Raw genomic sequence first — 27,090 nt, forward strand, 5'->3', positions numbered from 1 at the left:
GAGTTTCAAAGTCATATAATCTCCAACCGGTATGATTAAAATCCAACACTAAAATGCATGCGGTAGACTGTGAACAAAATTGTTAGATACCGTTTGTGGGCGAAGGAGAGCATATGGGGAAGAATTGGGGAAGAATACTGCTACTAAATGATGTGTGTATCTGCTTTGTGCTGAGTATACAGCATATCTGTGGTGTCCGAGAAAAAGTAGTTTTGCGCAACCCCCCCCAAAAAATGGTTTCCATTTAGGCCAACTGTATTTTTTTTCAGATATCCAGACACTGGTATTTGGCATTCCAGATTGAACGGGTTCTGTGTAGTACACCGGTAAACCAGCATAAGTCGCTGTTGCAATTCACACGCTCGCTAGCTATCTCCGCAGTGGAGCCTTGTAGCTAGTACGAGGAGGAGTGTGTTTGATTTTTGCAATTGCAAGCCTCAATGGCGGATAGAGCGGGATAGCGGCTTTGCGGACATTAACATCTCGGTACTTCTCTATTTGTGGCGTGACTTGGTCCGCCGTATTTTCCCGTGCATCCTACGGAAGAGGGGACTCCGGTGCATGCAGCAAAGTTGCGGTAGTTGAGGTTTAAATCTGTCACTTATTTTAGGCCGATTTAACCTGGCTAACTGGCTGGCTAGCTAGCTAACGTTAGCTAAGTGCATCGGAGTTCCCAACAGAAATATAGGCGAAGGAAGTTGCTCCTGCAATTCACAGTGGCTAGCTAAATATGGGAGACTCTCTTGAACTGATTGGGAAGCGACTTCTACTGCTCCTCAACGATGGCCGGTCCGCAGCTGGATCCGAAGCGGAACAGGCCGCCTGGACTCGTGACTGGCTCCGGGGGACCGTCCGGGCGGTCAGCGTCATAGGGTTGGCCAGCCCAGGGGTAGAGGTGAGCGGAGGAGAGGCGACAACAACAACAGCAGCTGCGGGGCTGACGGTCAGTGTTTTCATGTGAATAAAAACAACTAACGTTAGCTAGCTAACAAGCTAAACGCATGATTTAACTAGCTAGTTACGTATTTAACGAAACTGAAAAGAGAAGGCATACAAATAATTAATGGTCTGTTGTTTATGCTTAAATTATATTATCCAACTAACACATTATGAATAGCGAAAGCTAGCCAATCGTGCCGCTGTGTTGCGCTTGCCAGATAGCCACTGTCCCCATAATTTAGCCCGGGGATTTTGGGCCTTCGACAGATTTTAACTTAGTTAGCTTGCTAGCCAACTTTAGCGTAGTCTCCAGAATGAAATTCATGTGCAATAGGCATAGCCTCATTAAAATGTGAACGTCGGTGTATTAGATTTGCTTGCCTCAAATGACCGAATGTAGATATTGATGGTGATACAGCTAACGTTAGGCCTACATAGTTAGGTGTAAGTTGTTGCGTGTATTATCTTCAACGTCATGATACCAAGTACAAATTTTTAATTCTTAAGTCATTTTTCGTAATTGCGTGACCCCATATGTGTTCCTATCATTTCATTGATCAATGTGGAGGATGTAGGTAGAAGATTCTGCAGTTGAGAATATAAATACATCTGAAAAGGCTGTCTGACTTGATGATGCAGCCTATGATTGATTACAAGGCATGCCAACATCCAGAACTAGAATTACAGAGGTTAAATAATGTCAGGTGTCTTTAAAAAAAAATTTTTTTATACCAAATGCAGTTGCCAAATCCAGATTTTTAGAAAGGCACAGGTGTTGGTTGGAGTAGTTTATTCAAATGATTCAGCTTTCAAGGAAGTCTCCAGGACCATTTTTGGGAAGTAGGCTTTTTTAACTACTGCAGATAGTAACTACAGACACCGCTCAGTGCTCTCCTGTTCTTGTTTCTATTGGGAGGAGATATGTTACTGTATGTAAATATGTCTGTATGTTTTTGCATGGACTATGTGCTGATCATCATAATGTCTATATGCAATGTCTTCTGGGCAGGTTATCTGGTCTTGGTAGGAGGGCATTCTTCAAATCACAGCACTTGTTTCACCTCTCACAGAACCACACAGTTCAAATTCACAAAGCTGTCCAAGTTGGGCTTGTATGCTGAGTGAGTCAGCAAGTTTCACATTTAAAATGGACTTCTGCTGACAAATATCTTGCCCCTGCCTTGAGACCTAGAGTAGAGCATGTGCCCATGTAAATGCAATCCATTGTTACGCTGAGTATGTTTACATGCACGCTAATAATTTGATATTAAACTGATTATGGCTGTAGGCCGAGTATGGCATTAGTCATATTAACACCTTACTCTGCTTATCTTAATCGGTGTACTAAGGTCATAATCGAAGTAAGCATACGCCGATTAAACCACCTGCACAGAACACCAATCTTTAGAATAAATGGGGCATTTAAATGCCTTAATCCAAGTTACCGTGGAGTATTTTCTCTGCACGTGCTAGCACAAGCAGCGCAAGCTTCCTTCTTTTGCGTGAGTGATGTGAGTTTGGATAAACTCAAAGTATTTATCTTAGTTTGTATGTCAAAACTATTTCTATGTTTTTGAACTCAATCAAATAGACTTCACAAAAATAACATGGTCTGTGGTAGAACGTTTATTTGGATGGCAATTTTCTGCATTTATCAAAGTCAGATCAAGTAGCCTGATAACCTCTCCCTCGATATCAACAAAACGAAAGAGCTTATTGTGGACTACAGGAGACCGAAGAGGGAGCGTGCCCCCATCCTCATCGACCATGGCTGCAGTGGATAGGGTCAAAAGCTTCAAGTTCCACATCCCTCAGGACCTGAAATGGTCTTGCCACACCGACATTGTGGTGAAGAAGGTGCAACAGAGTTTCTACAACCTTAAATGGCTGAAAGAATTTGCCATGCTTCCCATCCGGAACAGTTCATGGATATATTATGCCAACGTTTTTGGTCTTAGGCAAGTTTTTTTTGGTGGGGGGGGCTGTTGCTCATTTTTCTCTCGAGGCAAGCTGAAGTCGGAAGCCGACATCTTTTTATTTATTTTTTATTTAACCTTTATTTAACCAGGTATGGCAGTTGAGAACAAGTTCTCATTTACAACTGCGACCTGGCCAAGATAAAGCAAAGCAGTGCGACACAAACAACAACAACACAGTTACACATGGAATAAACAAACGTATAGTCAATAACAGAAAAAATCTGTATACAGTGTGTGCAAATAAGGTAAGATTAAGGAGGTAAGGCAATAAATAGGCCGTAGTGGCAAAGTAATTACAGTATAGCAATTAAACACTGGAATGGTAGATGTGCAGAAGATGAATGTGCAAGTAGAGATACTGGGGCGCAAAGGAGCAAAAAAAATACATTTGCAATATGAGGTAGTTGGATGGGCTATGTACAGGTGCAATGATCTGTGAGCTGCTCTGACAGCTGATGCTTAAAGTTAGTGAAGGAGATATGAGTCTCCAGCGTCAGTGATTTAAAAAAAAAAAAAAAAAAAAAATTGCAATTCGTTCCAGTCATTGGCGGCAGAGAACTGGAAGGAAAGGCAGCCATAGTAGGAATTGGCTTTGGGGGTGACCAGTGAAATATACATGCTGGAGGGTGGGTGCTGCTATGGTGACCAGTGAGCTGAGATGAGGTGGGGCTTTACCTAGCAAATACTTGTAGATGACCTGGAGCCAGTGGGTTTGGCAACGAATATGAAGCGAGGGCCAGCCAACGAGAGCATACAGTGGTGGGTAGTATTATGGGGCTACGCCCCTTTCGTCTGGGATTGGTCGACAGTAGGGATTTTTCAATTAGGTGTTTTCTCATTCAATGAGAGACGACTCATTTTCATGCATATTTTTTTTACATGAGAAATACTGCACCAAACATCTTAGTTAGATGTAAAATTGCGCGACTAAGGTCTCCTCTGGAAAAACATCAAAATTAATGGCAGATTTCTTGCGTTGTCTTAGATTAATTCTGATTTTTGAAGAAGTGTATTCTGGCTACATCGTCTCAAGTTGGACAAAGTACTATTGCTGCTTTTTTTCTAGTTTCTCAATTGAAGGTCTTTTGAGGGAGTATGCGAGCACACTCGTTCGGGTTCGCCTAGCCAAGTTCAGCTAGGCGCCAGCCGAACCAAAGTATGCTGACGCCTTAAGACCCTCGCAAAGTTCAACAGCACCATTGAGAGCATTCTGCTGGGCTGCATCACCGCCAGGTACGGCAACTGCTCCGCCCTCAACCACATGGCTCTCCAGAGGGTGTTGTAGACAGCCCAACACATCAGCGGGGTCACGCTGCCAGCCCTCCATGACATTGACTGCACCTGGTGACTAAGGCCAAGAAGATCATCAAGGACCTCAGTCACCCGAGCCCTCGGCTGCCGTCCAACAGACGGAGACGGTACGGGTGCATCAAAGCCAAGACCGAGAGACTAAACAGCTTCTATTACCAGGCCATCAGACAGTTGAACAGCCATCACTAGCTGTCAACCAGGCAACGCACACTCACTCACTCACACAACACACACACCTCATGAACACACACACAGCCAATGCTGCTGTCCCATGTTATAGAGACATTGAACTGGTTTCACACGGTGTATTTTAAATAATGTATCCCTGACAGTCTATTGTAATATTTCTGTTACTGTACATTTGTATTTTAGTTACTGTTTATACACACCGGTTATTTATTTATACTGGATTCGTGATCTAGCTCACTAATATATCTACTGGTGTACATACCATTTTTAGTTTGTCTTGTGTAAATTCCCCCGGTCTACATATACAGTTCATTCGGAAAGTATTCAGACCCCTTGTCTTTCACATTTTGTTACTTTACAAACTTATTATAACATTTTATTTAATAAAATGATTTGCTCATCAATCTACACACAATACCCCATAATGACAAAGTGAAAACGGGTTTTTAGAAATAAAGTAAAAACAGAAATACCTTATTTGCCTAACTATTCAGACCCTTTGCTATGAGACTCGAAATTGAGCTCAGGTGCATCCTGTTTCCATTGATCATCCTTGAGATGTTTCTACAACTTTTTTGGAGTCGACCTGTGGTAAATTCAATTGATTGGACATGATTTGGAAAGGCACACACCTGTCTATATAAGGTCCCACAGTTGACAGTGCATGTCAGAGCAAAAACCAAGCCATGGGGTTGAAGGAATTGTCCGTAGAGCTCCGAGACGACAGGATTGTGTCGTGGCACAGATCTGGGGAAGGGTACCAATAAATTCTGCCGCATTGAATGTTCCCAAGAACACGGTGGCCTCCATCATTCTTAAATGGAAGAAGTTTGGAGCCACTAAGACTCTTTCTAGAGCTGGCTGCCCGGACAGACTGAGCAATCGGGTGAGAAGGGCCTTGGTCAGGGAGGTGACCAAGAACCCGATGGGCACTCTGACAGAGTTCCTCTGTGGAGATGGGAGAACCTTCCAGAAGGACAACCATCTCTGCAGCACTCCACCAATCAGGACTTTATGGTAGAGTGGCCATATGGAAGCCACTCCTCAGTAAAAGGCACAAGGACCTAAAGGACAAGATTCTCTGATCTGATAAAACCTAGATTGAACTCTCTGGCCTGAATTCTAAGCGTCACGTCTAGAGGATACCTGGCACCGTCCCTATAGTGAAGCATGGTTGTGGCAGCATCATGCTGTGATGTTTTTCAGTGGCAGGGACTGGGAGACTAGTCAGGATAGAGGGTAAGGTGAACGGAGCAAAGTACAGAGAGATCCTTGATGAAAATCTGCTCCAGAGCGCTCAGGACCTCCGACTGGGGCGAAGGTTCACCTTCCAACAGGACAACGACCCTAAGCACATAGCCACTCCTGCGTTTTCTTGGCTTCGGGACAAGTCTCTGAATGTCCTTGAGTGGCCCAGCCAGAGCCCGGACGGGAACCCGATCGAACATCTCCGGAGAGACCTGAAACTAGCTGTGCAGCGACGCTCCCCATCCAACCTGACAGAGCTTGAGAGCATCTGCAGAGATACAGTACCAGTCACAAGTTTGGACACCTACTCATTCCAGGGTTTTTATTTTGACTATTTTCTACATTTGTAGAATACTAGTGAAGACATTAACTATGAAATAACACGCATGGAATCAAGTAGTAACCAAAAAAGTGTTAAACAAATCAATGTATTTGAGATTCTTCAAAGTAGCCACCCTTTGCCTTGATGACAGCTTTGCACACTCTTGGCGTTCTCTCAACCAGCTTTGAGGTAGTCACCTGAAATGCATCTCAATTAACATGTGTGCCTTGTTAATTTGTGGAATTTCTTTCCTTAATGCGTTTGATCCATTCAGTTGTGTTGTGACAAGGTAGGGGTGGTATACAGAATATAGCCCTATCTGGTAAAAGACCAAGTCCATATTATGGCAAGAACAGCTAAAAATAAGCAAAGAGAAATGACAGTCCATCATTACTTTACGACATGAAGGTAAGTCAATCTGGAAAATATCAAGAACTTTCAAAGTTTCTTCAAGTGCAGTCGCAAAAACCATCAAGGGCTATGATGAAACTGGCTCTCATGAGGACCGCCACAGGAAAGGAAGACCCAGAGTTACCTCTTCTGCAGAGGATAAGTACATTCGTTAACTGTACCTCATATTGTAGCCCAAATAAATGCTTCACAGAGTTCAAGTAACAGACACATCTCAACATCAACTGTTCAGAGGAGACTGCGTGAATCAGGCCTTTATGGTCGAATTGCTGTAAAGAAACCACTACTAAAGGGCAGCAATAAGAAGAGACTTGCTTGGACCAAGAAACACGAGCAATGGACGTTAGACCTGTGTAAATCTGTCCTTTGGTCTTTGTCCAAATTTGAGATTTTTGGTTCCAACCGCCGTGTCTTTGTGAGATGCAGAGTAGGAGAACGGATGATCTCCGCATGTGTGGTTTCCACCGTGAAGCATGGAGGTGTGATGGTGCTTTACTGGTGACATTATTAGGGATTTATTTAGAATTCAAGGCACATGGCTACCACAGCATTCTGCAGCGATACAACATCCAGTCTGGTTTGGATTTGTGGAACTATCATTTGTTTTTAAACAGAACAATGACCCTAAACCCACCACCAGGGTGTGTAAGGCCTATTTGACCAAGAAGGAGAGTGATGGATTGCTTTATCAGATGACCTGGCCTCCACAATCACCTGACCTCAACCCAAGATGGTTTGGGATGAGGTGGACTGCAGAGTGAAGGACAAGCAGCCAACAAGTGCTCAGCATATGTGGGAACTCCTTCAAGACTGTTGGAAAAGCATTCCTCATGAAGCTAGTTGAGAGAATGCCAGTTGTGTGCAAAGCTGTCATCAAGGCAAAGGGTGGCTACTTTTGAAGAATCTAAGATGTATTTTGATTTGTTAAGCTTTTTTTGTTGGTTACTGCATGATTCCATATGTGTTATTTCATAGTTTTGATGTCTTCACTATTCTACACTGTAGAAAATTAGTAAACATAAACTCCTTGAATGTCTTGCTGTCAACTTTTGAGTGGTACTGTAGAAATTAGCAAAAATGTCTAAACCCCTGTTTTTGCTTTGTCATTATGGGGTATTGTGTGTAGATGGGGGGGGGACAATTCAATCAATTTTAGAATAAGGCTGTAACGTAACAGAATGCGGACAAAGTCGGGGTCTAAATACTTTCCAAATGCACTATATATAGATTGCATTTTGTTACTGCTAAAGTGCTATTTGGGCTGTTCATTCTTGATTACTTGCTGTTTTTGTTTTTTAAAATATTTTTCTTTACATTTTGATTGTTTGACTTGACTGCATTGTTAGGAGCTAGTAACATAAGCATTTCGCTGCGCTGCTATACGCAACCAATAAACTTTGATTTCAGATGTGTCCATGTAAACAGGATTATTAGAGAATTGTTCTTGCAAAGCATCTGAATGTTTAAATCAAACTATTATATTAGTCTGACTATTCACAATCGCATTGTGTGCATTTAACCGTACTCACTGTAATCCTCTCATCAATAATGTCGCACTAGGCTACTTATTGACAATGAGGGGTAAATGAGAAAGTGAGACCGGTTTTGAATTGTCTTGCCTATTTCTAATAATTGACTGCTCTTCCCGAGAGATGGTGCCTTGCCCAGACTTTGAGGTGTAGACATGCTGTGTTTGAGTCACTAGTGCTGCCCGGGCTCTGCTGACTGTGTATGATGCTACCAAGGCCTGTCCTGCTGACTCCGTCTGTAGCCTGTCGGTGGCTGCTCTTCTCCCATCAGCCCAATGTTGTCAGGGTTTTGTCTTACCTCTGTTCTTTTGAAAATATACTCTTCACATGGCACTGAGCCTAAGTTAATATAGCTAGTCTTACAGAAATGGCACCACTCTCCCATCATCTTTCCCCTCCATTCCTTTCCCCCGTCCTGTAGGTGTTTGTGGAGTTTGAGGACTGTGCGTGGCGCAGGCGGTCCTGGGTACAGGTGTACGGGGAGGAGGTGAGAGCTGTACTGGTCGAGTCCTCCATCGTCTGGGCTAACCGCAGCAGCGACCCCAACCAGAACCACCCTGCAGCTGGAGGAACCCCTGGGACAGCCTGGCCTGCCCTGGTGAGGAGCCACCTCCTCTGGCTTAGGGTTTACCAAATAATGTTTTGACTGTAACACTCAATCCTCTACTCTGTGACCCTGCAGAAGTTTCACAATTCTGTTGTAGCCCTGAACTACCTCCCCTGATTCATCAAAGCTCTGGGATAGTTAAAATACATGGAACCACAGCTAAGCAACTGATCTGGACCAGTTGCCAACAGCATGATGGGGGGGGGTCACCTACAAAACACATCTATTGGGGGAGACTATTAGGTCATGGGCTGTAAAATGGGGTTGAAGTCCTGGTAGCAGATAATGGACCATAACAGATATTTATGTAGTTGGTGCTGTATATTAACTAATATACATTGGTTCCGAAGTGGGATTGTTTCCTGAAGTAAGAGTTGATTTGGAGAACCTCAAACCTAACTTTTAGAACAACATAATATTATAACGATTGATTTTAGTATTTGTAATTTGGGAATGTTTTCTTGGGGGGCTCTAAGCTACTATTATATGCCTGTCTGGCATGGAGAAATAGGGACTACACTCTCTTTTAAGGTTAGTTCAGAGGGTGCATGTATGATGTATGTACTCTGCTCTCACACTCCCTGAAGTGAGGCCAGGCCAGCTTGTGGAAATGCAATTGTCCCAGCAAGGGATGTCTGGAGGACCTGTTACCATTACATAAGATGCCCACGCGCAGCAACCTGCTGCTGCTCTCAGTAGAAAAACAGCTCAACGGACTCCCTCATGCTTTGCCAGAGGATAAGATTAGAGATCATTCTCCAGCCACTCCACCAATTAACAGAGGCGGCAGGTAGCCTAGTGGTTAGAGCGTTGGATTAGTAAACGAAAGGTTGCAAGATCGAATCCCCGAGCTGACAGGGTACAAATCTGTCATTCTGCCCCTGAACAGTTAACCCACTGTTCCTAGGCCGTCAATGAAAATAAGAATTTGTTCTTATCTGACTTGTCTAGTTAAATAAAGGTGGGGGAAAAAAGGATCGGAATGCTAGCCAGGGAGTGTGAGAGGAGAGTTCATACATGCACCCTCTGAACTAACCTTAAAAGAGTGTACTACCTATTTCTCCATATCGTTCAGAGTTAGATGGTTAGAAAATAACTCTTAAGGGTTCTTTTCCTAACGATGTTCCTCTTCGTTCACTAGGCGTTCCGGTCTCTAGTGGACCGTGTGGGTTTGGGTTCCCTGGTCCCTGTGGAGTTCTTCGGGAGCAGAACCCTCGACTTCCTCCCTGACGGGAATTCACTCCAGAGATTTGAGGTGGGTTTACTCAAGGTTGTGTGTGTCAACTTTCATTTGAAGTGTGTGTGTGTGTGTGTGTGTGTGTGTTATATCTCTGTGTCTGTGTATTTTGTCTTGCTCTGTAGGTAGAGAAAGACGTGGGGCACGCCCTCCTGCTGGAGCAGCCATCTCTGCAGGCTGCTGTGTCCAGTTGGCACAGTGACTTTGAGCTGCAGGAGATCCTCAGGAAGGGTGAGTCTTTCTTAGACATATCTCTGGAATGAACGGAAACCTATTGTAGTGTGTACGGCGCGCTTTGACTTTCCTCCTGCCTTTTTATTGCTCACCCATGTTTTCCTACACTGCACTTGTCAATAGTGGCCTTTTCTAGCATCTACTTCTCAAACCTCTTCTCTTACCCTCATCTCTTCTCACTTTTCACTCCCTCCATAATATCCTTCTGGCGCGCTACTCTACGGGTCTTTGAGCCTTGTCCTGTTGGTTGTGTTGTCTCTCCAGGCTCCTACACAATCCAGGGCAGGAGGGTTCAGGTTTACCAGTGTGAGTTTGACGAGCACTGGGCCCTGGGCCTGGTCTCTCGGCACGACCCCAACTCGCACATCATGGAGATCACCATGGACCAGGTACACACACACACACACACACACACAACCACTGCCTGGATGTGCTTTCGTAGTACCTTTTGGATGTTACGTAATACGGCGGAGGTGTTGACAGCTGTTAGCTAAGTGTTTATTATTGTGTTCTAGGGAGAGGAGACCCAGGTGGTGGATCCTCGGGTAATGCACATAATACTAGCTGAAGATCACTTTGAGGTAAGTTGGATAAAGTATACAGTTCCTCCCTTCTTTCTTTTGTTTCCAAAATACTTATGCGGTTGTTGGTCGACTTGTTTGAGTTTGCATTTTCCTCATCCTTTTTACATTTCTCCATTCTCTCCTCGGTCAGAACGGGAAGGATGCTCGGCGGAGGAAGGAGAGCGACGGCGTGAAGGGCGAGAGCGGCCGTAGACGGAGGACATCGTCGGAAGACGAGGAGGATGTGACTCTGAAGCGTTTTAAGGGGGCGGGAGAGGGAGCAGCGGAGGGACAGAACGGGAGCGGCTCCACCAAGGGGATGGTGACGTGGGGTGCGGAGGTAGCAACCGGAGGAGAAGACGGAGTGGGTGGAGGAGGCAGAGTGAACAGCACTACCAACAATAACAGCAGTTCCTCTGAAGTCACACAAGGTCACGCCACCCCGAACAGCATTTCCTCCCAAATGGACCAATCAAAAGCTCTGCCGCGGTACCCCAAGGAAAACGGACGCTCCCTCTCCACACAGGACAGACAGGGGTCTGCCGACTCCACCACTACAGTCACCCCCACCCCACCCCCCCTCAAACCAGCTCCCTCCCCATTCTCCAACACTTCCTTCCCCTCTCTGGGCCAGATGCCCAGCCTTGTCCCTGGAGCTCCGGCCGCCAAGCCTTCCCCAGCAGTCCCGAACCCAGAGAGCGAGGAGCCATCCCAGTCTAACTACCCCAAGACGGCTGCCCTGGTGTCCCCCGGCCCAGTAACCATCTCGTCCCCATCGCAGGGCAGTGCCCCCAGCGTGGCCCTCTCTGCCCCCCTGTGCTTCAGCCCCAAACCCACCGCCTGGACAGGACCACCCAACCAGACAGAGGTGAATTAGTAAAACTTAACGTGACTTTGCTCTTAACCTGTGTTGTAACACTGTAATTACTTAGTAGTTACTAACTATAATTGGTCTCACTAATATGCTATTTCCTTATCTTGCTTCTTTAGGGCTCTAAGCCCATCCTGGCTGCGGCTGGATTCCGGCTGCCCCAGTCCAAGCCTGCTGGTGCTTCTGTGTTCGGAGAGGTAAGCTCCCAGACCAACGGTTCCTCCAACACAGCGTCAGTCTCCCAGGACACCCCCGGACCCTTTGGCTTTTCCTTCAGAGGCGCCAAGAACAACGAAGCCCAACCGCAGCAGCAAGACCAGAACTTATTCTTCCAGTGTATGAGTCAGAAGACTGGCCAGAACCCTGGTGGTTCTAATGAGAACCTGACTTCAGGCCTGGGTCAGAGCCAGGCTAAAGACACCAACTACTTCACAGCAGTGTCAGAGAGCTTGAGTAAGGAGCCTCCTAGCCTGTTCATGCCCTCCGCCTCCACAGAGGGACTCAAAAAGACTGTTCTGGCCCCCGCTTCAACTGGCCTGTTTGGCTCAGCTACAGCTCATCTCAAAGAGCAGTCGAAAGTGCCTGAGACCCAGCCGGCAGGCAACGGAGTGCTCAACAAGCCTTTCGGAGGAGACAAACTCTCGTCTTCCTTCAGCGGCAGCTCTGGGGGGATGAGGAGCTCCGTTCTGGGAATGGCTGCGATCGGCACCCCCCTGGCTCCGGCCTCTGGATCTCTGGGTGGTGCTAACAGGAGTGGCACTAACGGTGGCGCGGTGGGTGGCTTCAGCACCAAGACAGACAGCCACCAGAACCTGTTCCTCCAGGGCTCAAAGGAGCCTTCCAACCCCTTCCTGGCCTATGGGGAGAAGCTCTCCCACAGCCCCTTTAGCGGCAAACCATCCCCTCTGGAGCCTGAGACCCTGGGCCCTGCCTCCGCCTCGGAGAGCAACCCCAACCTATTTACAATGGCCGAGCCGCCCAAGGGCATCCTGTCTTCCCCCTTCGCCTCCCTCTCAGGCGCCGCTGCCTCCAGTTCTTCCTCCCCAGCCCCAGGACCTGCCTTCATACAGAGGCCCCAGTCTGATGTCCCCCTCCAAGCCCAGGGAGGGCGCCTCCACAGGGGAACAGGGCTCCTCAGGTGAAGGTGGGTCTCTGGATGACCGGCCCAGCTCCACCTCGGGTTACCCCATGTTTGGGAGCGCTGTCCCTGGGGGGAGTGGTGAGGATGCGCCCATGCCATTTGACCAGGGCCAGGCCCAGAAGTTTGCCCTGGAGGAGCGAGGCCAGGTATCTAAACGGGACTCTGACTCCAGCGATAACAGCGACCTGTCAGACCTGAGTGAGACTGAGGAGGGGCTGGAGAGAGGGCAGGCCCCTGGGGGCCTCCCGGGGCCCATCAAGGAGGGAGCCATGCTGCTGCAGAAGGGTAAAGGCCCAGGGGTGGCCAAGAGCCGGCCACGCAACAAGCCCTTCAAAGGTAAGACCTGGAGCCTCCGGATAGGGCTCAGATAAAGTATTCCTACAGTACGTCAATGTGTTCCTCAATCATTTGTAACATGTCATTCGTCAATGTTGAGGCAAGTTAGATTGTGGTCAGGGTCATGAAACGTTAACAAGATTGATGGTGAAGAAAAGTTTCTGACCAACTCTTCCCTAATGATTCCGTTACCCTTTCCTACACTCTTTGATAAATAGGTTGTCATTGCGTGGTTTTGTATCGCTTCATATTCTAATTATAACCCTTCGCTCTTTCCTTTTTTCTCCAGTGGGCCAGTCAGTGCTGAAGGACGTGACTAAGGTGCGTCGTCTGAAGCAGTCGGGAGAGTCGTTCCTGCAGGACGGCTCCTGTATCAACGTGGCGCCCCACCTCCACAAATGTCGCGAGTGTCGCATGGAGCGCTACAGGAAGTACCGGGAGCAGGAGCCTGACGACGACGACCCCAATGTGGCCTGCCGCTTCTTCCACTTTCGCAGGTACCGTCTGTGTGCGTGTCTGTGTACCAAAGACTGTGTGTTTTCCTGTGTGTGCGTGTCCAAGCACTGTGTGTGTGTGTGAGGAATGGCTGTGGTGTGTATCCTCTTACAAGGAATGTGACAACGAATATCGGTCATTTCATCAACCTCAATTACAATCCAACGTGTTCTACTCTCATCTAAAACATACGTCCTGCACTCCTCTGACCTTTGACTCCTAACCAGGCTGGCGTTCACGCGTAAGGGCATCCTGCGTGTGGAGGGCTTCCTGAGCCCTCAGCAGAGCGACGCCATGGCCATGGGGCTGTGGCTACCCTCGCCGTCCGTACAGGAGGGCCTGGACCTGGACACCTCCAAGTACATCCTGGCCAACGTGGGAGACCAGTTCTGTCAGCTCGTCATGTCTGAGAAGGAGGCCATGATGATGGTCGAGCCTCACCGTGAGTGCTCTTGGGTTCTGCGTCCAAAATGGCACCCTATTCTCTTAACAGTGCAATACTTTTGACCAGGGCCCAATCTGTCTGTGTCCCACAGAGAAAGTGGCGTGGAAGCGGGCGGTGCGCGGCGTCAGGGAGATGTGTGATGTGTGTGAGACCACTCTCTTCAACATCCACTGGGTCTGCAGGAAGTGTGGCTTCGGGGTGTGTCTGGACTGCTACCGGCAACGGAGGAACCGCCCTCTGGAGGGTGAGAGTCATAGAATTCCATATAGAATCTAGAGAACATACAGAATGTGTGAGACTCAACTAGGGTGGCAAAATTCCGGTCACTTCCCCGAAATTCTCCGGTTTTCCAGATATCCTGGTTGGAAGGTTCCTGGAATTCCAAGGGAATAAGCAGGAAATCTGAGAATATTCCAACTAGGATTTCTGAAATACTGGGGAACGTTGGGGAAGTTACCGGAATTTTGACACCTTAGACTCAACAGAAAGGGATGGGCTGGGGTAACGCTGAGGGGGCCCTGTCCATTTCACCAGCAGTGTTTGCCTGTAGTGGTCTTTCAGTGATGTTTGTTTTGAAGTAGTAAAGATTTAGCTGCTGCTAATTGTTAAGAAGGAATCCGTATAAGATGTACTTTATTGTCCATTAACCTACAGGGAATTGACAATTTTGTATTTCTTAACAACACAACCCCCCTGTATACCCAGAGTGGCTGGAAGCAATGGGTCAGCTGCAGTGCAGAGCCGCTTTTATAAATGACCCTTTCTGTTTTTGTCTCTCAGAGGTGGACGAGGGGCCTGATGACGAGGTGTTCTCCTGGTTGAAGTGTGTCAAAGGCCAGAGACACGAGCCCCAGAGCCTCATGCCCACACAGATCATACCTGGAACAGGTAACATGGAGCAGGATACCTATAGAAGCCTAGGGCCCAAATGGACCCCTAAGCACTTGTGGATATTAGAGAGGATTTGACAGTTGTAAGCAATATGTTAACAGCTCCACCTTGCCCTCTAATAGGCTAAGTAGAAGTTTCACCACATTCCTTACACCAATCAAATCCTCATATAGGACTGGGCCTAGAACTGGGGCCTGGAGTCTTTCCTGCTCATGTCACATGGTCCGGACAAACTCCCAGCCCTAACTATAACGTCTAATTATTATGTTGTGTATCTCCATAAGAGTTGTCCCATATTGACATTTCTTTCTCTTCCCTCAGCTCTCTATAACATAGGGGATATGGTGCACTCAGCCCGGGGCAAATGGGGCATCAAGGCAAACTGCCCCTGCACCAGCCGGCACCACAGGCCCCTAGTGCGCCATAGCGCCCCCAACGGCATCTCACAGGTACTGCACCACCCCCTTTTTTAAAATGTCAAACCAAGATCAATATTTTACATTTTTACCATCCACGCATGGTTTTCACTTGTTTTACATATTGCCTGTCAAGGGCTTCATTAGAATGCAGTAAGATGTTCCTTATTTCTGTCCCAGCAGTCTGCAGTGTCCTCCAGCATGGGGAGCAGTGGTAGTGGACCAATCACAGGTGGTGGGGGGCCAGCGGGTTCAACCACTCCTAAACCCGAGGGGGGGGAGACAACAGTGGTCAAAACACAGCCTACATCCAGCACAATGTCATCCGAGGCGGCAGGAGGAGGGGTTGATACTAACTCCACCAACAGTACCAGTGCCCCCCCTAACTCTGCCCAGACCGCCACCCCCAAGGACCCCCGCCCTTCCACGGGTGAGGGCAACTCCACCGCCCTGCACTGGCTGGCAGACCTGGCCACTCAGAAAGCCAAGGTGGAGGACACTAAAGGTAAGGGCCAGGAGAATATCATCTCTTTCACTTCATCTTCTTGTCTCGATCCGAACTCATATTATTCTCAATGATAGTCTCTAAATGTATCGTACATGTGTTTTAGATTACACCATCTCTAACCATCGTCTCCTATCCACGCCTCTAGACTCTGGGTCGCTGCGCTCGGCGATGGGCCGGGACACGCGTTCTCCCTTCGGCCTTGACTCGTTCAGCGCCCTGTCCAAGCCTTCGTCCTCCTCCTCTTCCTCCTCCAGTCCTAAACTGTTCAACAGCCTGCTGCTGGGCTCCAGCAACACCCAGCCCAAACCAGAGGGCTCCAGCCTCCGAGACCTGCTCAACTCTGGCCCCGGGAGGCTCCCCCAGGCCCCCGGAGACACTGGAATACCCTTCCCCTCAGTCTTCTCCACCTCAGCCGCCGTGAGTGTCTTTCAGCTTTCCTCAGATATCTAGGAGAATTCAGATCATTTCAGAATGCTCAAATGTAGAATGTCACAGAGTGCCCAGATATGGATCCTTCCATAATGCCTATATATAGGGACATTACAGGGGACCATTCCAGAATTCTTAGATTCTACACAGTTCTAGGTTGTGTCCCAAACGGCACCCTGTTCCCTATATAGTGCACTGCTTTTGACCAGAGCCCTATGGGAGCCCTAGACTGCAGGTCTAACCCCTCCTCCGTCTCTCAGGGGGACAAGATGAAGGGCAGCCTGCCTAACTTCCTGGACCATATCATCGCCTCGGTGGTGGAGACCAAGAAGGCGGAGGGCCGTCGTACGGGCGAGGGGGGCAGCGAGCTGGGCGGGGTGGGCCGCAGGGACGGGGTGATGGGCCTCAGCGTGCTGGACCCCCACACCTCCCACTCCTGGCTCTGTGACGGACGCCTGCTCTGCCTGCAGGATCCCTCCAACACCAACAACTGGAAGATCTTCAGAGAGTGCTGGAAACAGGGCCAGGTGAGAGAGACCTCTCTGTGGGGTAGAAAGGCGATAAATAGTTTTATTTTTTTTAAATACAGATTCTTAATTAAAAATATGTGCTCACCGAGAGTAGTACTAAGGCGCTGTGAGTAATATGTAGTAATATGGTGGTGTGGAAGATGGAAATGGACTGAGAGAGTAGTTGGGATGAAGTTTGGAAGAGGGAGATTTGTACTGTGAGAGATGAGGTGATGATGATTCTGTTTTGAACTCTTTCCCTCCTCTCTCCAGCCGGTGCTGGTGTCTGGTATCCATAAGCGTCTGAAGGGGGGTCTGTGGCGACCTGAGGCCTTCAGTGAGGAGTTTGGGGACCAGGACGTTGACCTGGTCAACTGTCGGAACTGTGCCATCATTTCTGACGTTAAGGTCCGTGACTTCTGGGACGGCTTCCAGGTCATCTCCAGTAAGTAACGGGATCGTTCATTCAGCCATTCGTTTGTTCATTCATCCATTTTATTTGTTCTTTCATTCGTTCATCTCGCCTTATCGCTCTCTCCCCAGAGCGTCTGAAGGGTAGTGATGGTCAGCCCATGGTTCTGAAGCTGAAGGACTGGCCTCCCGGAGAAGACTTCCGAGACATGATGCCCACACGGTTTGACGATCTGATGGAGAACCTACCCCTCCCAGAGTACACTAAGCGAGACGGCCGTCTGAACCTGGCCTCCCGCCTGCCTAACTTCTTTGTCAGGCCAGACCTGGGGCCTAAGATGTACAATGCCTACGGTGAGAGAGACGGCGGAGATGGAGAATGTGCAAGATTAGTAATGAGCCCATTTACTCTTTAAAGGGATGTCAATGTCAGTCTCTGATCTCTGTTTCTATCTCCTCCTTTTATATTCTCTTTTTACACCTCTTCCCCCTCTCTTGACACTTTCCACGCTTCCTTCTATTACACCTTTTCCACCCCCCCCCCTTCTCTCACACCTTCCATCTCTCTCTCTCTCTCCGTCCCTCCCACTCTCAGGTCTGATCGAGACAGAAGACCGGAGTGTTGGCACTACCAACCTGCATCTGGACGTGTCTGATGCTGTCAACGTCATGGTGTACGTGGGCATTCCCGAGGGAGAGGGGGAACACGTCAAGGGTGAGTAGGACCAACACACACACTCGCACAGTGAAGCGGAACTTAATACACACACACACACACACTCACAGCAACACTGACTCACACAGCTGACTCATTCCAGCGTTGACGTACGTCACACTCAACCACGTGTCAAACACAAGGCCCGTGACACATTTCTATCCGGCACGCGCAATGATTTGGGTTTTTAATTCATTTTGGCCCGTTTCCATTCTCTCCGCGCTGCACTACAAGTCCCAGCAAGCACTGCCATTGTCCAATGGCAGTGCATTGCCACACACAACCACCAACGAGCCAGCCAGTGCGCTGTATCATATTACATTTGCAGCAGCCCAACTGTTTTCCTTAATGGCACTGACCGAAAGTTTCAAAATGTTGGAGGCTAAATGTTGATGCCAAGTTTCGGTTCCAATGGGTCATTACTGTACTACAGGAAATGTCATATTTGTTGTCAAAATTATTAGGTAAAGGATTTACATGCTAATATAAATTTATACTAAAGCACACTAGGCCTATAAATTAATAAACAGTTGAATCATCTACTTTATGAAATTACACAGCCTGACGCGCTCGCATCGGTGTGTTCAACGTCAATTGCGCTGCTTTACATGTCTCATTTATAGCGTGTCGGGGATGGAAAGTACACAGACGCATACATGCCACAAGTCCCAGGCTACTAAAATGTTGTAGCCCGGCTTTGTTTTTTAAAGCTTGACAATGAATAACCAAGAAACTTGCAACAAAACACCATACAAAGGGGAAACGTGTAGGCCTATTACAGCAACATTTGAGCAGTAGCCTAACTGCAATACATTCCATGCGCACCGTACAGCAATGCCACTATCAACCGTACTGGTGATCCATGCAGCACCAAACATTTAAAACGTGTTTTAAGTGTAAATGTTACAACAACCTAGTGAACCGACTTACTTTGTTATTTGCAGTTTAAAAAAAATACTTTTTGGTTAGGGTCGCAGCATATTATGCATATCTGCAAGCATAGCAGCAAAGGTTGGACAAATAATATTTATTTAGTTTTATTTGTTAAAATGTTATACAGTATCCTATGTAAGTTTAAGTGGACATTATAAAAGGGCATATTTAAAAACAAATAAAACAATTGCCAGTTTGGGTCTCAGTTGTATGCAAGTTTTTTTTTGTAGGTCTGGCCCGCAAATTCGTTTTCTTTCTTTCAATAGGGCCCGTGCGGTAATTGAGTTTGACACCCCTGCACTAAACAATGTAACCTTTAGCATGGCTAGCAATTAGCACAAGTGTGTATTGGCATGGTAGCAATTACAAGTGTCCATTTTAGCACTGAGTGGTATGTTTCAGTAATGTGCTACTCACACTGACATTACCACTTTCCTCCAGCAACACTCATAAAAGATTCCTAGAGGTTTTTTTGTAAGGTAAATAAAATATGGTCCTTGGATCTTTGTCCTTGAACAGACATGTTTTCAATTCCATTGAATGCTGCACTGTGTTTTTCAGTAGGTTTATTATGACAGGTTAAAACACCTTACATCTAAAGCAGAATTTCCCAAACTCTGACCTCGCGACCCCAAGGAGTGCACGTTTAGGTTTTTGCCCTAACACTACACAGCTGATTTAAATGATCAACGCTTGATGATTAGTTGATTATTTGTATCGGCTGTGTAGTGCTAGGGCAAAAACCTAAACGTGCACCTCTTTGGGTCCCGAGGACAGAAATTGGGGAAACCCTGGTCTAAAGAGTATATAAATAAAAAAATGCTAGGGCAAAATCTTCCAAAAATATGTTAACTGTTAAATCCACATTGGGCTCCGAAATGACCCACTCATGTATAATTGGATTTGAAAGGCGCTCCAAAGTTTTCTATAGGAAAGTCAGTAGGTTCACACAAAGATCGAATACCCTCTACTGTCCCATTCAGCATTTCCAGTTTCTGGAAACTAAGGACAGGAAGCCATTCCTCAGCATTGAGACAGAATAATGGTGTAAATGTTAAATTTAAGCCTGTCTTCAGTCACTCCTATAGACTTTCCTAGGTTTCCCACCCTGCTGTATATTACTAGAGGCCTCTGACTAGAGTATAACCTTATTCATCCCAACTTGGGACATTGATATATCAACACTAGCATCATCAATAATTAGAAGGACTAAACGAGGATCAATGACATACACATCATAAATGCATATTAATTAATGCATATTACCTTAGTAGAGACCCATTTAAAAAAAACGGTAAGAAATGCTGTTTTCTATCCTACTCTGGTGAAACAAGCCCAACGAGGCTAACCCAGCCCCCCTCCCCATGCATCAATGGACAGGACCCTGGAAAGGCCCTTTTAATGGGTCTCACATGTTGATTGTGGTAAAATTTCTCGTTCACAGAGACGGATATCGCTGGATGTAAAGGTCTGTGCATTTTTTTTAACATCACCTCCTTAGCATGCCTTTTTTTCTTGACTAACTTCTCCCTTCTCTCTCTCTCTCTCTCTCCCACTCCCCCATCCTCATGTCCTCTCCCTGTGCGGTTGGGGCCAGAACACTATGGTGGCTCATCGGTCTGTTTGTGGTTTATTTGTGGTCTGAGTGGGGTCTCCCTGCGGTCTTCCCTCCAGTGTAGAGCTGACCTTCAGTAATGCTCTGATAGTCAGTCAGCCAAACTCTGTTTTAAAACCTTTTAACACAACTTAGTTTTTATTTTCATGCTGTTAGATGTTAGTAAGTCTTTCCTTGCATTACGTCTTCTGTTATCTGGGACAGCTGGTGTTCTGGCCTTGACTGTTGGGGAGGGCTAGATGTATGAAGGTGTAGGTACTGTCTTTCTGTATCCCTGTACAGGTTCACTGACTCTTGAGGAGAGAAAAGAGCAGCAACTTGCTAGCTGCCCATCTTTGGAGTCACATTCCCCCCTGACTGATATCTCTTCCTGGAGGAGAGATGCGGGGGGAGAGATTATAAAATAAACACAGATTACCATGACAAGCATATGTAGCTGTACCGGACTCTATGCCTAACCGAGATCAAAGTCAGAGCAAATGAACACACACACACACACACAGTCTCTTCCACACACACATGCAGGCAACTTGATCTATGGCAATCTCGGGATAATTTATCCAATTGACCGGAATTTGAATAATACATGTTCCTCACTAGCCACCTAAATGTTTACTTGATCAGTAAATGATGAGAAACTCTGTGTCCCAAATGGTACCCGTTTTGACCAAAGTAGTGTATTGCAGAAGGAATAGGGTGCCATTTGGAACCTCTGTCTTGTTGTTGAACCCATAGCTGCCACCGGCCAACAATGATGTCATAACAGGGAGAGTCCATTTCCCCCTGCCAGCCGAGCGCCCCTCTGATTGTGGATGACTGATGATGAATCAGCACTTCACCTTGGCTTGTGTCTCAAATGATACCCTATTCCTCCTGTTTCTCCTGTAGTGCACTACTTTTGACTAGGGGCCACACGGTTATGGTCAGAAGACGGTGTACTACATTGGGGAATAGGTAAAGGGTGTCGTTTGAGATGGAGCCTCGTGAAGCTGACATAGTGAATGAGCACTTCTATAGATTAGGACTGTAGTGTGTAGTGTTTTCCCTCCTGTATCTACAACTGTAGGATGTGAAGGTGTGCGGTACTTCTGTGCTTTGTGATGTTTAGTGTTGCACTTCTTCTTTCCTACATAATTCCCTTTGAACATGGACTCTGTCAGTGACTGACCGGTGCTGGAGTTTGCTCATCCCTGTCTCTCTCTGTGTGTGGTCCCGCAGAGGTGATGAGCACCATCGAGGAGGGTGACGTAGACGAAATGACCAAGAGGAGGGTGTACGAGGCCAAGGAGAAGCCCGGGGCGCTGTGGCACATCTATGCCGCCAAGGACGCCGAGAAGATCCGGGAGCTGCTCCGCAAGGTCAGAGTTCACCATCACCACATTCCTTGAAATGTCAATATGCACATTCATTTTCTTTCAATGCATTATTTCAGGAAAGAATCTAAAATGGTGGCTGGACGTCTTTAGTTCTACTTTTTCCCACGATAAAATCAGTCTCAAATGGCACCCTATTACCTATATAGGTGTGCTACGTTTGGGCCCATAGGGCTCTGATGAGAAGTAGTGCACTATATAGGTATTAGGGTGCCATTTTGGACGTAGACATTCTCTCTGATATACCATACCAAGTTACTATGATTTACCATATCTTCTTATCCTTTGACTGTGGTAGGTGGGTGAGGAGCAGGGCCAGGAGAACCCTCCGGACCACGACCCTATCCACGACCAGAGCTGGTACCTGGACGGGGTGCTGCGCAGGAGGCTGTACGAGGAGTACGGCGTGCAGGGCTGGGCCATCGTACAATTCCTGGGAGATGCTGTCTTCATCCCCGCCGGGGCTCCCCACCAGGTACTAGGGGCAACACTGGACGTACCAGTCGAGGTTTAGAATGAGACTTTTTGTGTTGTTTAATGGTTACATAGGGGCATAGCGTACCCTTGTGTTATCCCTTTTTAGCTATATGATGTCTATACTCTTGCTTTTCTTTTCATTCACACACTCTCTCTCTCGCTAACTCGCACTCTCAAAAAGACAAATCGCACACTCACCTCTTTCTCTTCTCTCATGTGCCCCCAAGGTGCATAACCTGTACAGCTGTATCAAGGTGGCGGAGGACTTTGTGTCTCCTGAGCATGTGAAGCACTGTTTCAGACTGACCCAGGAGTTCAGACACCTGTCCACCACACACTCCAACCACGAGGACAAGCTGCAGGTACACTTCGGCCGCCTCCCAAATGGAACCCTATTCACTATGTACTGCGCTACTTTTGACTCTGGTCAAAAGTAGAGCACTTAGAACTATGACTCCACTATAGTATAGGCCAATTATTTGAGAGAACGAATAAAAGGATTGAATCGATTGATCAATCAGCTAAACAATCAGTAACATTGTGGTACAATTGTAATTCTGACGGGATTTGATGGAAATTTTGATCTCTGTTCTCTAGGTGAAGAACATCATCTACCATGCCGTAAAGGACGCTGTGGGGACACTGAGGGCCCACGAACCCAAGCTAGCACGCTCTTAGTGCCCGCTAAACACACACACAAGCTGCAGTTATAGAGTAGAGGTCTCAGTGTGCAGAGAGAGGCACAGTGATGTGCTCACAACTCTCTTATTTTGTGGGGAGGGGGGGGGGTCTATAGTCAGCGCTTGGATGAAGGCAGTAGTACATCATCGCTGTTACACGACATGCTCTACACGTCTTAGTTGTTTTCCAATTCACTTCTGATTAACTCTGTATTTAAGGTCAGTGTGCCCTGTTTGTGTGTGTGGAAGAGAAGGAGAACATGTGACGTGAGGCGGTTCAGCTTCTGTGTAGCGTCTGACTAGATGTGAGCACCGGGCTATGTTTCCTTTTGCGACAACCATTGATATTATTATTCTTCCTTAGAAGAGAGGTTTCACTTGTTTTTAGATATTTTTGGTTGTTGAAGTTTTAATCTTTAGTGGTGGAATTGAGACTTCTGCAAGTAACAAGCATTGAAGTGAACTAGACCAAAGTTTTGTATTTTTAGTTGTCTTATTTTTAATTAAAAGCAAGGACTTCTTAAACATGTTTTCTTTTATATACGCCGGAGGGTAATTCAGAGTATTGGCTTTTTGAATGCTTGACAGAGTGGCTTAGAGAAATGTCTCCATTTTATTTGGTCATCTTTGTTGTCCCAAGGTTTGCATGGATGAACTGCAGACTTCAAAACGTTGTAAAAGGATCGCGATTCCAACTGAGCAGAAACTACTGGCCGTTAACAGTGTATCAATATATGTTGATGATCTTAGCAGTCTGTTTTGATTTTTCAAAATAAAGTTCACAAAAAAATAAAATGTACTGGTCATTTCAGGTGATTTATACAACTGTTTGTTTATTGTTGTGTATCATTGGACTCAATTGTTGAACAACTGTTACATGTCTTCACATTGTAACGTGTATGTATCAGGTGCTAAAGATTATGTAAACAATATGTCCATATAACACATCAGCAGGATTTAGCTCATTTAAAAAAGGAAAAAAAATGTTTGCAGTTCCACTCCACATATGTTTTGGATGGATTGTTACCCATGCTGCAGCAGTATATGTTATCCGGAGGCAGCGGCTTAGATCGCTAGACCACCCTAGGCCACTACCCAGTGTTCTTATGCCTCCTGACTCACCTGCATGAGTCTAAATGTGAAAGTGATAACAGCAATAAGGCAGGCAGTCTCTTATTATATCCTTCCGCTGAAGTCTATTCCCAGGGAACCAGCCACTACTTAATGGCAAATCTTGTATGCCTCGCCTGGTTCACCAACTACTTCTCTGATAGAGTTCAGTGTGTCAAATCGGAGGGCCTGTTGTCCGGGCCTCTGGCAGTCTCTATGGGGGTGCCACAGGGTTCAATTCTCGGGCAGACTCTTTTCTCTGTATACATCAATGATGTCGCTCTTGCTGCTGGTGAGTCTGATCCATCTCTACGCAGACGACACCTTTCTGTATACTTCTGGCCCTTCTTTGGACACTGTGTTAACAACCCTCCAGACGAGCTTCAATGCCATACAACTCTCCTTCCGTGGCCTCCAACAGCTCTTAAATACAAGTAAAACTAAATGCATTTTCTTCAACCGATCGCTGCCTGCACCTGCCCGCCCGTCCAGCATCACTACTCTGGACGGTTGTGACTTAGAATATGTGGACAACTACAAATACCTGGGTGTCTGGTTAGACTGTAAACTCTCCTTCCAGACTCACATCAAACATCTCCAATCCAAAGTTAAATCTAGAATTGGCTTCCTATTTCGCAACAAAGCATCTTTCACTCATGCTGCCAAACATACCCTCGTAAAACTGACCATCCTACCGATCCTCGACTTCGGCAATGTCATTTACAAAATAGCCTCCAATACCCTACTCAATAAATTGGATGTAGTCTATCACAGTGCCATCCGTTTTGTCATCAAAGCCCCATATACTACCCACCACTGCGACCTGTACGCTCTCATTGGCTGGCCCTTGCTTCATACTCGTCTCCAAACCCACTGGCTCCAGGTCATCTACAAGACCCTGCTAGGTAAAGTTCCCCCTTATCTCAGCTCGCTTGTCACCATAGCAGCACCCACCTGTAGCACGCACTCCAGCAGGTATATCTCACTGGTCACCCCCAAAGCCAATTCCTCCTTTGGCCGTCTCTCCTTCCAGTTCTCTGCTGCCAATGACTGGAACGAACTACTAAAATCTCTGAAACTGGAAACACATATCTCCCTCACTAGCTTTAAGCACCAGCTGTCAGAGCAGCTCACAGATCACTGCACCTGTACATAGCCCATCTATAATTTAGCCCAAACAACTACCTCTTCCCCTACTGTATTTATTTATTTTGCTCCTTTGTACCCCATTATTTATATTTCTACTTTGCACTTTCTTCCACTGCAAATCTACCATTCCAGTGTTTACTTGCTATATTGTATTTACTTTGCCATCATGGCCTTTTTTTGCCTTTACCTCCCTTATCTCACCTCATTTGCTCACATTGTATATAGACTTATTTTTCTACTGTATTATTGACTGTATGTTTGTTTTACTCCATGTGTAACTCTGTGGTTGTATGTGTCAAACTGCTTTGCTTTATCTTGGCCAGGTCGCAATTGTAAATGACAACTTGTTCTCAACTTGCCTACCTGGTTAAATAAATGTGAAATTAAATAAATAAATACACATGCTAGTTATAGGTTAATGTGGTCCTAATTCAATTACCAAATCCCAAACAGCTGTTGTATTACATAGAATATTAACAGATAATCAATTACATAATGCCATAGAACTATCTTATGCAAAGATTATTGCACACAATACCCTGCCATATTTTTATGAGGGAATGAATGAAAACAGACTTGTTGTGGCAGCTGCCTAGCGCCTACAGCAGGGCTTGCCAACCCTGTTCCTGGAGAGCTACCCACCCATGTCGGTTTTTGCGCCAACCCCAGTCATAACTAACCTAATTCAGTTTATCAACCAGCTAATTATTAGAATCAGATGTGCTATATTAGGATGGAGAGAAAACATATAGGACCGTAGCTCTACAGGAACAGGGTTTGAGAGCTCTGGCCTAGACATAGTAGCAAGCACTGGCTGGGACATCAGTGCATCTGACGTTTCACTGTACAGAGCTTTTTGGTATTGTCTAACTAGGCCTACATAATTCAGCTAATTGGGTCAGTGGCAGCCTTCATAGGACCTATTTCATTGTGGCAGTAACCAGTTGTTTTTGCCTTCTCTACAGGCAAGACAAAACAGTGTGGACCTGCCCCTTTAAGAGAGAGAGGAGTTCCAGCGTTTTGAATGCTGCAGATTGAGTCCACAGTAGCCTACCTGCCAGTAAAATAGAGCATTCAAGAGCAGGAGCAGGCAACAGCACTTGCATCACAACCACACGGTCGTGGACGGAGGAATGGGGGGGTTAGCCAGCTAGTTAGATTTCCGAGAATAAGGAAAAACTCACTACAATCAACCAATTAAGATGGTGTCGTGGATTATCTCCAGGCTGGTAGTGTGAGTATGCATTCTGCAGCGTCTGTTTGTTGTAGCTATCATCTCTTGTTAGCCCACATCGCGTTCTATAGCTACATACGCTAACTCGCGCTGTCATCTGTTCGCTGCCATGGCTTGTGCCCAGAGCGCACGCGAACAGTTATCTTGATAGCCAGATTGCTAGCGAGCGAGCTAATTTTCTAGCAATTAAATTGTCGTTGGTTTATATATAGCCCATGGTGCCTAAATGTGCATTTTGACCACTGGTGTATCATAGGCAAACAGCAACACCGTTAGCCAGTGCAAAATTGGCAAGGTAACGTTAACTAGCTAATGTGGTTAGTTGAAATGACAAGGCTGCTAGCCAACTGAAGTGAAGGTGGAATACATTAAATGGCTAACAAGCTTGCTAATGCCACCTACTGAAGTTAATTTACGAATTCATATATCGGTTGTGTAACTAAATCAGTAATGCAAAAATGCTTCAGTCTTGGATATCGCTAATCGTGCATAATCTTGAATAATGCAGGCCCGGCTGCTATGATCATCAAATCATGGCAGCAACTGCACTGCTAGCATGACGCTGACAGACAAATAATTTAACATCATTAATGATTTGTCTGGCTGTCGTGTGTCATGCTAGCAGTGCAGTTGCGGTCATATGTTTTGATGATCGTAGGAGCCAGGCCTGCACTATCCCAATGTTACCTCAACCAAGATCAAGTCAATATTTTACATGATTGATCTGTCATTCATGAGTTGTCTTAAATGTGCAATATGCAGAAATGGCTCGTAATTTCCTGG

General features: G+C 46.4%; 2 protein-coding genes across 2 annotated transcripts in view; both read left to right on the forward strand.

Annotated features, from left to right (window-relative positions):
* The first annotated feature begins 363 nt into the window (after window positions 1-363).
* LOC106604924 (lysine-specific demethylase 3B) lies at window positions 364-23,609 on the forward strand. The gene is given in 24 exon segments (XM_014200064.2): window positions 364-943; window positions 8,350-8,526; window positions 9,677-9,790; window positions 9,898-10,003; window positions 10,271-10,395; window positions 10,522-10,587; window positions 10,721-11,437; window positions 11,560-12,571; window positions 12,573-12,917; window positions 13,207-13,414; window positions 13,640-13,854; window positions 13,949-14,101; window positions 14,638-14,745; window positions 15,070-15,197; window positions 15,345-15,669; window positions 15,818-16,089; window positions 16,362-16,628; window positions 16,884-17,055; window positions 17,154-17,375; window positions 17,617-17,736; window positions 21,503-21,642; window positions 21,956-22,132; window positions 22,362-22,496; window positions 22,732-23,609. Coding segments are annotated over 24 exon segments (5,598 nt in total). The 5' UTR covers window positions 364-730; the 3' UTR covers window positions 22,813-23,609.
* Window positions 23,610-26,076: 2,467 nt separating this feature from the next.
* The window catches only part of LOC106604925 (receptor expression-enhancing protein 2), a 46,312-nt gene continuing 45,298 nt past the window's right edge, over window positions 26,077-27,090 (forward strand). Inside the window, exon 1 of the mRNA XM_014200065.2 lies at window positions 26,077-26,307. Within this exon, the coding sequence (XP_014055540.2) occupies window positions 26,276-26,307 (32 nt within the window). The 5' untranslated portion in view covers window positions 26,077-26,275. The remainder of the gene's footprint in view (window positions 26,308-27,090) is intronic.

The sequence above is a fragment of the Salmo salar genome, chromosome ssa05 (genome assembly GCF_905237065.1).
Source record: "Salmo salar chromosome ssa05, Ssal_v3.1, whole genome shotgun sequence".
NCBI lineage: Eukaryota > Metazoa > Chordata > Actinopteri > Salmoniformes > Salmonidae > Salmo > Salmo salar.